The sequence below is a fragment of the Lissotriton vulgaris genome, chromosome 1_1 (genome assembly GCF_964263255.1).
Source record: "Lissotriton vulgaris chromosome 1_1, aLisVul1.2, whole genome shotgun sequence".
In the NCBI taxonomy this organism is placed as follows: domain Eukaryota; kingdom Metazoa; phylum Chordata; class Amphibia; order Caudata; family Salamandridae; genus Lissotriton; species Lissotriton vulgaris.
In genome coordinates, this window is record NC_141685.1 from 1,030,825,585 (window position 1) to 1,030,840,702 (window position 15,118).

The 15,118-nt window shown below is 39.5% G+C and overlaps 1 protein-coding gene across 1 annotated transcript in view; it reads right to left on the reverse strand.

Moving 5' to 3' along the window:
- Positions 1–5,863: 5,863 nt before the first annotated feature.
- LOC147748462 (venom factor-like) overlaps positions 5,864–15,118 on the reverse strand; it is a 273,916-nt gene continuing 264,661 nt past the window's right edge. The window contains exon 17 of the mRNA XM_086928296.1: positions 5,864–6,313. Within this exon, the coding sequence (XP_086784422.1) occupies positions 5,864–6,313 (450 nt within the window). The remainder of the gene's footprint in view (positions 6,314–15,118) is intronic.

The window sequence follows — 15,118 nt, forward strand, 5'->3', positions numbered from 1 at the left end:
TTTCTCAAAAACTACTGGAGCACATATATTGAGACCTAGCAAAGGCACATCGGGCTAACAGTCCCTACAATTTTGCCAAGTTTCGTGCAAATCCATTCAGCCGTTCGAGCTAAAAGTGAGTCCAACCGCCCTATGGAAAAATGAATGGAAAAAACGCGTTTTGGGACCCCCCTTTTTTCTCAGCCCCCCCTTGACGAAACTCCACCAAATTTTCAGGGGCTGCTCAGAATCAAAATGTGCCATTTTCCTGAAAATTTCAGCCGATTCCGTCCACAAACGCCAAAGTTATTAGACATAGAATTTTCAAAAGTCCCATAGAGAAAAAATTCTAACTATATATACCTACTGGCTATCGCCAGTAGGTATATATATATATATATATATATATATATATATATATATATATATATATATATATATATATATATATATATATATATATATATATATATATATATATATATATATGTCCACAATGTGATCCTTGAAACAGCGCACTCTTGCAGCGGGTGCTTGGCGTGGAAACCGGATCGTGGCTTCAAAGTCAATTTTGCATACAAAAATGCACAGCACTCCGGAGTGAAAGTTATTTAACTTAATTTATTCGCACAGATCCCAACCAACGCGTTTCAGCCTACTAGGCTTTGCTCACGGTCAGTGAGTCTTCTCTTTCTACACTATTTAAGCCCAGATGGATGTTATGTGGCATTCTGGGCATTGTAGTGCATTTTATACAACCATTTATTAGTATCCAAAAATTTTCAAAGAAAAGAATTCATTTACAATCACTGTCTTTCGTGGACGATTTTGATCTACAGTTTGACATAACCTGCAACACTTTTTTCCATTATAGAACCAAATAGAACCAAATGGCAACACAATTGTGTTAAATGAGAAGATCACATGTACCTCACAATATGCGATATATATTATTGAATGCAACTGTGGCAGCAAATATATTGGAAGTACGACTTGCACTTTGCGCAAACGCATTTATTTTTATTTATTTATTTATTTATTTGTTACGTTTGTAATGCGCTCAGCTACCCAAAAAGGGTTTACCGGCGCCAGGACGGAGACTTGGTAGTAACGCAGGACCAATTAGTATATATAGTTGTATAGATTTACATATATATATTTTTTTTACTGTACAGAATATTTTATCATGTACATAGATGTAAATAGTTTTAAATATGTATAATTATTTTCTGTGCAAAACTATTACTATGTTAACTTATGGGCGCAGGTTTGCACGTGTCTGCTATTTACACCGTTAATGCATTTATGCTGCTAGAATTCGTGGAGACAATTTAGCCACGCATGATATCTTTCAAATACTAAGAATGAATTGTTAGTAAATGTTGCTCGTAAAAAGAAGTTGCCGTTCACTACACTTACACCAGTATGTTTTCACTTTCTATTATCACATGGTGTTCAAAGTGAAAAAAATGAGTACTTAGGAATGCCTCGTACGAGATGCCTGTTATGTGATCAAGGGTAGCTTCAACCCGAAACGCGTCATGCCGAACAAAACCAAGAGGAGTTAATAAACGTACCTGTGTACTGGAGAGCTGTCTGGTGGTCCGTAATTTCTGCATGCCGCATTGGAGAAACATGGGGTAGGTTGGATATTAATTGCGGAAGCCCGGTTTCTTTCGCTTTATGGACCACGCCTTGAAATTTGGTGGCCGCCTTTAAACCGCCGTGTTGCTGCTTTTCTGTGAAGTAATCCCCGGCTGGGTAAACTCCCCGCAAGCCGTCAGAAGCACAATCACCGAAAACTGGAACGCCAACGCTGAAGTCGGAGGACTCGCGAAGGAGTGTTTACAGACTCGGTGAATGCTGAGTGCTGAGTAATTCGTGGCAATTTGCGGGACAAGGTATTTGGCAGCACTTGGACACGGTTAGTTTCTCCTTGAAGCCACTGCACCGCGGTGCAGGCAGTAATTAAAGACTGGTTTAAAGAAACATGGCAACAATATTAACAGATGCGGCAGGAGAACGTGAAGCAAATGCAGACGCACTATATAACAACATTGCTAAAAAGAGCACAGCAAGTGTAAATGTGACAACAAATAGCGAAGAAGGCAATAAGGATGTTAACACCCTCCTGAAAAATTTGGAAAAGAAAATGAAAACAGAAACAACTAAATGGTGGGAACAGAAATCATTGACAAAATATGCAGAGGCAGGAAGAGTTCCCCGCGGGCTGCGGATATTACTAGCCCCTAGCTTTGAAAAACCCAATCCGGCCATGCTTCGTGAATGGGGTGAAAGCAATCTTCAAACGTCAATGAACCTTGTCAACATCCTTATCAAATATGCGGAAATAGACCGCTTAGCCTTAATACCAGAAATTGAAGACATCGAGAGGGAACTGAGTAAATCTGACAAACAAGATTGGATCACAATGAAAAAGAAGGAAATTAAGGAACGCCTCAAGAAACATGAGGAAAAAATACAAACCAGGAAAGTACAAAAATTTGCCCATGGCTTGGAAGACTATCGTTTGGGACAAATCTACACGATAATATTCGCAAACAGAAAAGCAGTAATATCAGCAAACCCAATGTTTTGCGCGTAGGTCCTGTAAATGAGAAGGAAGAAGGAACGGACACGGAATCACTTACAAGTGGGTCCAGCATGAACACCGATAGCAATAGCAGTGAATCTAATATGATGATTTGGAGCCTAGAAGAGGAAGTTGATTTTTTAGTGGAGGAACGGATGAAAACGCTACGACCGCGGAACAGAACAAATCAGGTCGGAAAAGCGTGATACCATCAGGCAGGCAAGGCGCAGGAAACGCAAGCGTGAAGCCAAAAAGGAGGCAAAATCAATGGCGCAGGAAACAATGACAGAGGAACAAACAATAATTAATCTGTCTACCCTAACACTCACTAAAGCGGAGAAACAGCTTTTATCGTTGGGTTGAATTACTGTCCCAACACGAATTTCCATTATGCCTCGACGCGCATCAACCTATTCTGCTACATCAGGAAGCTTAAGTTGAAGAAGTTCTTTGCGCTAAAAAGTGGGTGGGATGATAAGAAGAACAGAGAAACTAGTGAAGCTAGTTTCAACATACAGGCTTCAGAAATCCCCACCTTATGGGCTCTACATGAACTACACAATGAAGAACCTAACAGGTCACAAGTCTCAACACAAACGAGGCTAAAAGAATTGGAACTGCTACAAAAAGGTGTGGGGGAGAGTCCGTTCAAGCCAAAGTCAACCTTCATTCCTCTAATGTAAAAAGATGCAATAGACGTATTCCATGACAGGGTAATTGAAGAGATAAAGAAACTTAATTTTCAAGTAAATTTCTAAAAACCACATATAAACCAGAGGCATTTGGAATTTAACAAACTAATGGATAGGACTCAAGCAAATCCTTAATTTCTCTAATATAGTTGAGGGCTTTATCAGCTTTTATTTTCCATGCCAATATTTTCCCTGCAGCTTCCCCGAACTCAAAATGGGAGGATTTACTCACTTCCCACCTTTTATTTATTCTTTCTTGTAGAGTATTTTCCATGTGATTTTTCAATTCGGCCAGTTTTTCATGTTCTGCAGATGTTACTAATTTCGGGTCCAACTTTGATTCTAAAAGTTTCATGTCCATTTCTAGTGTCCTAATTTTTTCAATATATATTTTCCCCCTGTAAGAGGCTCTGTTAGTAATCTGCCCTCTTAGGAAGGCCTTAAAAGTCTCCCAAATCACTGTAGGAATAGCAGAATATTTATTAATGTCAAAAAAGGTTAGGGTCTGTCAGACAGAAATGTGACCTCTTCCTCCTCCAGCAAAAGTGTCCGATCAAAAGACCAGGAAGGATGTTTAACTAGGTTACCTGTTTTCAAAGTAAATTCTAGCGCGGAGTGGTCTGATAAGTGTGACGGTAGATAGTCTATTGATATTAGGGTGTCCTTTAGACAGTAGCTGAAAAAAGCGTAGTTGATTCTGGATTTATGTTTGAAACAACTGTTTCTAAAGGACACTCATAGCTTATTGCCCACTCTTTCTCTCCAAAGGTCTGCCAAACCTAGATGCTTCATGATTGATTTCAGAGTTTCTCTTGATTTTACGGTGCTAGAGATTCTAGATTTGTTCGATTTGTCTAATCTTGGGTCAAGAACAATATTGAAGTCTCCCGTCCAGATTATTGGCTCCTGAGCTGATATTAGTTGGTTCCTTACGGCGTCCAGATGTGATGGGTCATCGGAATTAGGACCATAATAACCAATCAATATCCTAGTCTGGCCCTCAAGAGAAACTTTGACTATCAGCCATCTTCCTGTCTTGTCTTCCTTGCAATCTAGAATTTGCGCTCTTACAGATTTTTTGAAAATATATATTACCCCTCTTACATTCGCATTGTGGTCGGTGGAGCAAAATTTATCTATCCACCTTTGTTTCTTTAATATATTAGTAGCCTCTGATTTAAGAAGGTGAGTTTCCTGCAACACAATGATCTGCGCTTGCGAATCTCTCAGGTATTGTAAAATCCGGTCTCTTCTTCCTCGTACTCGCAGACCATTGACGTTCCAGGACATCAAATTTAAATTTGTCATAATTTAACTTCCTCCCCTACCATCTCCATTTTTTTTACCTTTGAGATTCGATATTTCTGTGAATTTAGCATGTTATTAATTGATTTTTGAGAAAGGTTGGTTTCTAGAACCTTAAGTTGAACTGATAAATGAGGATTTTTTTCTTTCTTGTCCCCCCTCCCCCACACCCCCCCCCTGGGAAACCCACCCTTACTTATTCTGGCTTGGTGTTGAGCCACATTCCGCCCGCCAGGAGCCTATCCTTAACCCCTCCACTGCTACCATTTTACAAAAAAAAGAGAAGAGGTAGCCATATCTAAACCATAATTGTAAGAAGTTACCTTTATATGGAAAGAGGGTGAATTTAGTGTGCTAAATTTTTGTGCATGTGATTATCTTACTCAAGGTGAATATTTGTGCTCTTCTTATTTATTTTTATTTTTTCTTTTTTCTCCTTTTCTTTTCTTTTTTTTAACCTCTATTTAAATGTGTATTTTTTTTCCTCTTTTTTTCCCCTTCCTTTCCTTTTTCCCTTTGGTCTTCTTTTTTTTGTCACTGAACCTGTGACTATTAATTATCTTACTTAATTTGTCTTATGCGCCTGAGCCTGAGCGTGATCCCTAATAGATTCAAGTAGTTCATCAGCGTCGTGAGTAGAACGAACATTATGCATCTTATTATTGTACATAATTCGGAGGAATGCAGGGAATCTCATCTGTACCGTCGCACCAAGTGACCTAAATTTGTCCATACGTTGCCCCAGCTCCCATTGCCTCTCTAGTGCAGTCTTTGAGAGGTCAGATCGTATCTCAAACATGAAATCAGGACCTTTTATTGAGCCAGCTTTTAGAGCAAGATTTAAAATTTTCTCTTTAAGAGCGTATGTCAGAAAGTTAATTAGAATTTTCCTTGGTTTAGTTCTTGCCGGGTTCATGCGAAACGGATCCCTATGTATTCGCTGGATATCTTTTTCCAGCTCTTCAACCGTTTCCTCCAAGTTGAGTGTATCTTTTATTAAATGTACAATGAAATCCGTAAGGTCTCCACCTTCCTTCCCCTCTGGTATTTTAAGGAGTCGAATATTGTTGCGTCTGGAGTAATTTTCTAAAACTTCAATTCTCTCTCTCATGTCCTCACCGTCTCTTTGGAGAGTGTGAATTTTGGTCTTAGCCGCTTCCAGATTTGTGGTCAGTAGGCCTACTGAACTTTCCAATGCCTCCGTTCTCTCACAAAGGCCTTCAACTTTTTGTCCCAACTCTTCACAAGTAATTCTAATCTCTGCTTGGTTAGTTTTAGATATTACAAAATCCTGTCATATCTCCTCTCTCATTTCTGATATAGAGGAGACTAATGCCTCAAGCGCACTTCCAAGCGCTGGATCTAAGTTTTGAGGGGTTGCCTTTTTATTCTTGCCCATTTTAGTTGTTATTAGGATTTCTTTCTCTGATATTTCCTTTGATTGTGCAATTGTCAGACTCTCTACAGTGCACTCTGTATATGTCTCAGACAAACTAGACTGAGTAACTTCCTCAGGAGCTTCTGATGGACCCCCCACCGACAGAGTAGCCTCTGTTAAATCTGACCTCGAGACAGACATGCCATATTCAGACTGTTTATCCTGCTGTATGTTTTGGTTTTTTAACGCTTCCGCCATGTCTTGTGTGATCTGTAAAACTTGTGACAAAGCTCTGAAGTATGAGCGCAGCGACGGAGTTATGTCCCCAGGAGCTTTGGATTTTTTGCTCTTACTCTTGTTTTTAGGCTGTTTTAGGGTATTATGCCTATCTTTAACTGGTTCTAATTTTTTTTATACCTAAACTTTTTTTTATAACTCCCTCCGAGGTGCACTCTGGGAGTTGAAGTGCTTCTTCCTCCAGCACAATCTCCTTGTCCCTGCCTTTTGTTTTCCTCCTGGTAACCCTCGTTTGTATGTCCAGCACTTCTTTATTTGAACCTACGCTGGATGCCTCCTCAAATAAACAAAAGAGCTTACTTGATTCTTGAAGGAAAATGCCCTGGCCCCTGTGATCAGACAAACCAACTTTCTCGGTGTCAGTCGCGCCGCCCGTCCTCTCTGCCCTCAAGGCGGCCGATGCAGCAACTCTCGGTGGCTCTCTCCCTCCTCTGTGTGTGCTCCTCGCGGCGGCCGCACGGCCGAGTCTAATCTCCACGGCTGCCCGCCCCCAGCAGAGGGGAGAAATGGAGGCGGTGACGAGCGAAGAGAATGGCAGGCACATCCGAAGCCGCCTCACCTTCCGGAAAGACGAGCTGAAGTTCCCCCAAAGCTCCGCAACAAGCTCTGCAAAAGGTAACGCTCGGTATCGCACGAGTGTCTCTCAGCATGCGTTTAGTTACGGCATACAGCCCAATTCGCAGCAAAGGGATCAGGAATCAGCGAGCGTGCGAGCCGCGCCTAGCCTGCGGACGCCATGTTTCCCAGTTGCCGTTCACTACACTTACACCAGTATGTTTTTACTTTCTATTATCACGTGGTGTTCAAAGTGAAAAAAATGAGTACTTAGGAATGCCTCGTACCAGATGCCTGTTATGTGATCAAGGGTAGCTTCTACCCGAAACGCGTCATGCCGAACAAAACCAAGAGGAGTTAATAAACTTACCTGTGTACTGGAGAGGTGTCTGGTGGTCCGTAATTTCTGCATGCCGCATTGGAGAAGCAGGAGTAGTTTGGATATATATATATATATATATATATATATATATATATATATATATATATATATATATATATATATATATATATATATATATATATATATATATATATATATATATATTACCTACTGGCGGTCGCCACTAGGTAGTTATAGTTAGGATTTTTTTCAATGTTAAATCTCAAAGTTCTATTTGGAATAACTTTGGCGCCGGTTGACGAATCTGCCTGAAAATTTCCTCAAAATGGCCTCGTCGAGCTCCGGTCCTTCCCTGAAAGTTTGGGGGGTATGCGTCAAGCGGGGACCGAGATAAAAGGGGGGTCCCAAAACGCATTTCCCCCATGTTAATTTCCATAGGGCGGTCGACCTCACTTTTAGCCCGAACGGCTGAATGGATTTACACCAAATTTGGCAAAATTGTAGGAACTGGTAGCCCGATGTGCCTTTGCTATGTCTCAAGATATGTGCTCCAGTGGATTTTGAGTAATTTAGGTTCAAAAAAATATATATATCTATGACAGCGCCCCGGTACGCGCACCGGGGAGCGCACCGGGCGCGCCACGCGATTTGTGCGCAGAAAGCTGATTGGTTCTTGGTTGTCTGTAAACATTCGAAACAGTCCGCAGCGGCCGCCATCTTGTGTCTCGGTAGGATGGAGAACAAGAGGTGGCCAAAACAAAGGGGGAATTGACCATAAGGGGGCAGAGTAGACCCTCCCTGACCCCCTAGGTTTGATGTGGGGGCTTTAAAAGGGCCCCGCGGGGCAAAAAAAGATATATTTTTTTTTCGATTTTTGCGGGGGGAGCGCCCGGTACGCGCAGCGGGGAGCGCACCTGGAAGCCCACAAAAGAGAAAAAAGAATGGCAGAGTTTCAAATTTTTGGCAATATTTTATAAATGGGAGGTAGTTCTGAAAAGAACTTTTTTTATTCTTTTTGTTGTTTTATATTTTTTTTATTCTTTTTCTGAAATTTTTTTTATTTTTTTGTATTTTTTGAACAATTTTATATTTTTTGGGGTTTTTTGGGGGGAACAACGAAAAACAGGCATTAGAAAGGGCTCAACAGGAGCAAAAAAAAAAAATTACTTCTTGTGGCGATTCGAGCACTTGTGGTTTTCAAATGCTCTATTAATTAAAATGATACTCATCTCCCCATAACAAATTAGTGCACCACAATAAATGCACACTAGCTTCATGTGCGAAAAATTGTTTTGAATACTTGCGACCGTCTCCCTCGCTTCTGGTCCCGATAGAGTTTCCTGTGACGATGTACTGGCCACAGGTGTTGGTGGGTTATCCTGGAAGTGACGCACCTCAGCAACGCTATAATTGATTGGATGCCACCTCTGCATGTGGCGGTGCATAGTATAGTTCCCAAAACTATACTTTTTGTCTGTGCCTCAGGACAGAACTGCATCGCAAATGAGGCATGTCACCAGCCGGGCATTTACCTTTTTTTGCCCTCGAGGGTATGAAAAAAATTGCCATATAAAATGGTCTAAGCGGTGGGATTGCCGGGGCTCTTCACGCAAGAACTGCCTCGGCTCTACCTCCTCTTCCTCTTCTTCTTCCTCTTCCTCTGGGTTTGGAAGGAACTGTGCAGGTGGTCCTTCCTTCCTAGGTGGTTGTGGTGGTGGTGGTGGTCCACCAGCTGCAGCTACTACAGAGGTCATGACTGAACAAGCAGAAACAGGTCTTCCTCTCACAAAGATGAAAGTCAGAGTGAGGAAAAAAGGTGGGGGCTTTCATCATTTGGGAAAAAAAATGTTCTAAACCAAAGAAAAGTGTTATTTTCAGGTCACATGGCCCGATGCGCTTACGTTACGCGCTCCAGCGCGCTTACGTTACGCGCTCCAGGCCGCGCCGTGGAGCGCTTCCGGGTGCGTTTACGCAGCGCGTCATAAGACGCATCACGTGGCTACGCGATACGTCACGATGTTGTTTTCGATCGCGACATTGGCGCTAACGTGATGCTTCCCGGTTCGCGCACCGGGGCGCTTCAAAATAGTAAGCTTTCTGGGGCGCTCACCGGGGCGCGCACCAGAAGCGCTCCAAGACAAAAAAAATCAAATAAAAAAAAATTCTGTTAAAAAAATGAAAAATTGTAAGGACTGATAGCTATGTCTTAAGATATATGCTCCAGTTGTTTTTAAGAAAATTAACTTTTAAAAAATATATATTTGCCTATATTTGGGCTTTATATATGTTAGAGCCCAAATGTAGCCCAAATGTAGCCCAATGTAGCCCAATGTTGCCCAATGTAGCCCAAAGATGGCCACCAGAGACAAAAAAATACAAATGTAGCCCAAATATCAGCCAGATGTAGCGCAACTATAGCCCAATGATAGCATGTACCAGAGTGTTCTAAAGAACAACTAGAGCGGTAACAGTCTTACTTATAAAGTGAAACTTTTAGTTAGGAATTAGCATTAAAAAAACCTTTGAAATTCACTGAAAAAACCATAGGTTTCACACCAGGTATAGTTAGGAATTAGCATTTAAAAAACCTATTAAATTCACTGAAAAAACCATAGGTTTCACACCAGTTATAGTTACCTGGAAATTTTACTGGCATAAAAGCATTGAAATTCCCACGTTATAGTTAGTTGGACTCACTATATTCAAAAAAGTGGAGATACCTATACCAGTTACAACAACCAATTCAGTAATTCCACTATTTACATACACATCCACTCATTCACCAACAGTTCTATATAGTCAGTCATACATATACTCACTCATCATATGTAGGGAGACACCTATACATCCGTTAACACACCGACAGTCTTTCATAAGTTGCTCACACACATATTCACACATGCAAATAAAATAATGAACATCCATTTTTTTGCATGTACAGCTATACACACACTACCACCTTACTTCTAAGGAAACTTACACATACTTACTCTCTTAAACAATCACTTATAGAAACACATACTTATTTAAACAAGAACTCTTTCAATGTCTGACTCTCACATATACTCACTTATATACACCAATACTCACATATACTAGATTAAAACATATGTAGTTACTGATAAAGACACTAGTAAGACAGTCATTCACTTACTAACACATACATATACACACTCACTCACCCATACAGTCCTGCACATATGCTGTCTTCAAAACACATACAAACAGTGAGTCAGTCATTGATGCATCTGTGTGCTAAGTAACACCCCCACCAAATCATACAGACATTTATACTGATACTAAAAAAAAATCTAATAAGCCATAGAAACACACATGTAGCTACTCACCAACCCATGCACCCACTTATACACAAAGTGAAACACTGATACAAACATTTAAATATTGAAACAATACTCGCTAATATATGTATTCACTATGATACACTTAATAAGCCAGTTAACCAATCATTCAAAAAAAAACATCCATTAAGACACTTATTCAAACATTTATTCTTCCATACATTCACTGGATGGTGTCATCAGTGATGTCATGAGTGATGTCACTGACCATGTCATGAGTGATGTAATATGTGATGTCATCAGCAGTGCATTTCACGCGCAAGTTATAGTGAGTCCAACTAACTATAACGTGGGAATTTCAATGGTTTTATGCCAGTAAAATTTCCAGGTAACTATAACTGGTGTGAAACCTATGGTTTTTTCAGTGAATATATATATTCTCAATAGAAGATGGCCCGCTCCTTCCCTGAAAGTCTCGGGAAGATTCATCAAGCGGGGGCCGAGAAAAAAGGGGGGTCCCAAAACGTGTTTTCCCCATGTTAATTTCCATAGGGCGATTAGACACGGCTACAGCCCGAACCGCTGAACGGAATTACACCAAATTTGGCAAAATGGTGGAGTCTGATTCGCAGATCACGCTTTTGGTTAAATGGTGTAAATCCTTTTAGTAGTTTCTGAGAAAATGAAAAGGAAAAAATACATATATCTATTAGCGCGCACCGTGCGCGCACCTGTGCGCGCATGGTGCGCGAATCGGGTGTGAATTCTGATTTGTTGTTAGACGTCTGTCAACATTCTAATCGGTGGAAACCAGAAAGTGTTGCCCGCCATTTTGTGTCAGAGGCAGAAGAGAGCCAAAAACAAAAGTGGAAAACGTTAAAAGGGGGCAGGGTAGAGACTTCCTGACCCCCTAGGCCTTCTCAGGGGGTCCCTGAAGGACCCCAAAGGCCCCCCCCCATTTTTTTTTTAAATCGCGAGGTACACGTACCCTCGAGGCAGAAGAGAGCTCAATACAAAAGTGGAGAACCTGAAAAGGGGGCAGGCTAGAGATTCCCTGACCCCCTAGGCCTTCTCAGGGGGTCCCTGAAGGACCCCGAAGGACAACAAAAACTTTAAAAAACTTTAAAAAATAAATAAATCACGGGGTGCGTGCATGGTGCTCATACCCTGTGGCCGCCATTTTGTCAGTCCGAGGCTGAAGAGAGCCAAAATCTAAAGTGGAAAACGTGAAAAGGGGGCACGGTAGAGACTCCCTGACCCCCTAGGCCTTCTCAGGGGGTCCCTGAAGGACCCCCAAGGGCAAAAAACCCCATTTTTTTTAAATAGCGAGGTGTTGCACGTTGCGCACACGTTAGAAAAAAAAAGTTAAATAACAAATTTGAGTGCTTATATGTTGATTGAAGATGTAAAGATGTAGACTATACTGTTCAACTTTATCCAAATCATAAAAAGTAGCTGTGCCGTTGCATATTACAGGATACAGTCAATGTATTACAACATATAAAGTCAGTTTGTGGAAAAATAAATATATAAAAATATAAAAATCGATACAGAAAGTAGCATTTTAAAAACCTTTGAAATTCACTGAAAAAACCACAGGTTTCACACACGTTATAGTTAGGAATTAGCATTTAAAAAAACTTGCAAATTCACAGAAAAAAACATAGCTTTCACACACGTTATAGTTAGGAATTAGCATTTAAAAAACCTTGCAAATTCACTGCAAAAACCATAGGTTTCACACATGTTATAGTTAGCTGGACATTTCACTCATACAAAACCTTTGAAATTACCCGTTATAGTTAGTTCAGCTAACTATAACTCGCGTGCACTGCTGATGATGTCACATATTACATCACTCATGACATGGTCAGTGACATCACTCATGACATCACTGATGACATGCCTGATGACATCACTGATGACATCATCCTTGTGACAAAGTGGCAGACCTCCTCTCAGCGTAAAATAACCTTTGACACACACATTCAAAAATAGAAACTAAAATTTTCTTAAAAATGGAGATACCAATACAATTTACAACAACCTATTAGGTAATTCCAATATCTACATACACATCCACTCATTCACCAAGAGTTCTATATACTCACTCATACATGTACTTACTCATCATATGTACTCAAACACCTATACATCCTGTTACACACTAATACTCATCCATATAATTTCTCACACACATATTCACACATGCAAAAAAATATCAAAAATCCATTTACTTGATTATACTGCAAAATACACACCACTACACGTACTTCTACAGAAACGTACACATATTAACTCTCTTAAACAATCAGTTATAAAAACATATACTTATTTATATAGGTACTCTTCCAAACTGTCACTCTCACATATACTCAATTATATACATCAATACTCACATATACTAGTTTAAAACATATGTAGTTACTCATGAATACGCTATTGAGACAGTCATTCACTCACTAACCCACCCATACACACAATCATCCACCCATACAGTCTTGCACACATGCTGTCTTCAAAATACATACAAATAGTGAGTCACTCATTCATGCATCTGTGCACTAAGTAATATCCACCACCGAACCATACAGACACTCATACTGATACTCAAAAAAAAAACATAAAAACACTCATATAGCTACTCACCAACCCATGCAGCCAGTTATACACAAAGTGAGACACTGATACATATATTTAAATATTTAAACATTACTCGCTAATACATGTATTCACTAAGATACACTTAATAAGTCAGTTAACCAATCATTTTTACAAAAAAAAACATCCATTTAGACACTTATTTACCCATTTATTCTTCCATCGACCTTTAGATATACACATATAAAAAAATATTTATTTTTCAGAAAGACACACATTCATTGGATGATGTCATCAGTGATGTCATTTGACATGTCATCAGTGATGTCATGAGTGATGTCACTGACCATGTCATGAGTGATGTAATATGTGACATCATCAGCAGTGCATTGCGGTCGCGCGAGTTATAGTTAGCTGAACTAACTATAACGGGGGAATTTCAAAGGTTTTGTATGAGTGAAATGTACAGCTAACTATAACATGTGTGAAACCTATGGTTTTTTCGGTTAATATTCACTGAAAAAAACCATAGGTTTCACACCAGTTATAGTTAGGAATTAGCATTTAAAAAATCTATTAAATTCACTGAAAAAAACATAGGTTTCACACCAGTTATAGTTAGCATGAAGTTTTACTCGCATAAAACCATTGAAATTCCCATGTTATAGTTAGTTGGACTCACGATAACTTGCGCGTGCAATGAACTGCTGATGACGTCACATATTACATCACTCATGACATGGTCAGTGACATCACTCATGACATCACTGATGACACCATCCAGTGAATGTGTGTCTTTCTGAAAAATAAATATGTTTTATATTTGTATTTGTAAAGGTCGATGGAAGAATAAATGTTTAAATAAGTGTGTAAATGGATATTTTTTAATAAAATATTGATTGGTTAACTGGCTTATAAAGTGTATCTTAGTGAATACATATATTAGCGAGTAATTTTTAAATATTTAAATATAAGTATCTGTGTTTCCCTTTGTGTATAAGTGGCTGCATGGGTTGGTGACTGACTCACTGTTTGTATGTGTTTTGAAGACAGCATATGTGTAGGACTGTATGGGTGGATGAGTGTGTATATGTGTTTGTTAGTAAGTGAATGCCTGCCTCACTAGTGTCTTTATGAGTAACTACATATGTTTAAATCTAGTATATGTGAGTATTGATGTATATAAGTGAGTATATGTGAGAGTGAGAGATTGAAAGAGTTCCTGTTTAAATAAGTATGTGTTTCTATAAGTGATTGTTTAAGAGAGTAAGTATGTGTAGGTTTCCTTAGAAGTAATATTCTAGTGTGTGTATAGCTGTTTATCAAATAAATTGATGTTCAATAGTTTATTTGCATGTGTGAGTATGTGTATGAGTAACTTTTGGATGACTGTTGGTGTGTAACAGGATGTATCACTACATATGATGAGTGAGTATATGTATGAGTGACTATATAGAACTGTTGCTGAATGAGAGGGTGTGTATATAGATGGTGGAATTACTGAATTGGTTGTTGTAACTGGTATGGGTATCTCCATTTTTTTGAAAATGTTAGTTTCTATTTTTGAATATGTGTTTCAAGGGTTACATTACACTGAAAGGAGGTCTGTCAATCTGTCACAAGGATGGTGTCATCAGTGATGTCATGAGTGATGTCACTGACCATGTCATGAGTGATATAATATGTGATGTCATCAGCAGTGCATTGCACGCGCAAGTTATAGTGAGTCCAACTAACTATAACATGGGAATTTCAATGGTTTTATGCGAGTAAACTATAACTGGTGTGAAACCTATGTTTTTTTCAGTGAATTTAATAGGTTTTTTAAATGCTAATTCCTAACTATAACTGGTGTGAAACCTATGTTTTTTTCAGTGAATTTCATAGGTTTTTTAAATGCTAACTCCTAACTATATATAGGGCCTCAAACCTCTGAAATGTAATATTTTTATAATGAATCCTATATTGTATACTTATATAATAATATATATATATTTTTTTTGCCTTGGTGCGCTCCCGGTGTGCGCCCCGGTGTTCGCACCGGAAAGCACAGTTTTTTGGCGCGCCCCGTGGTGC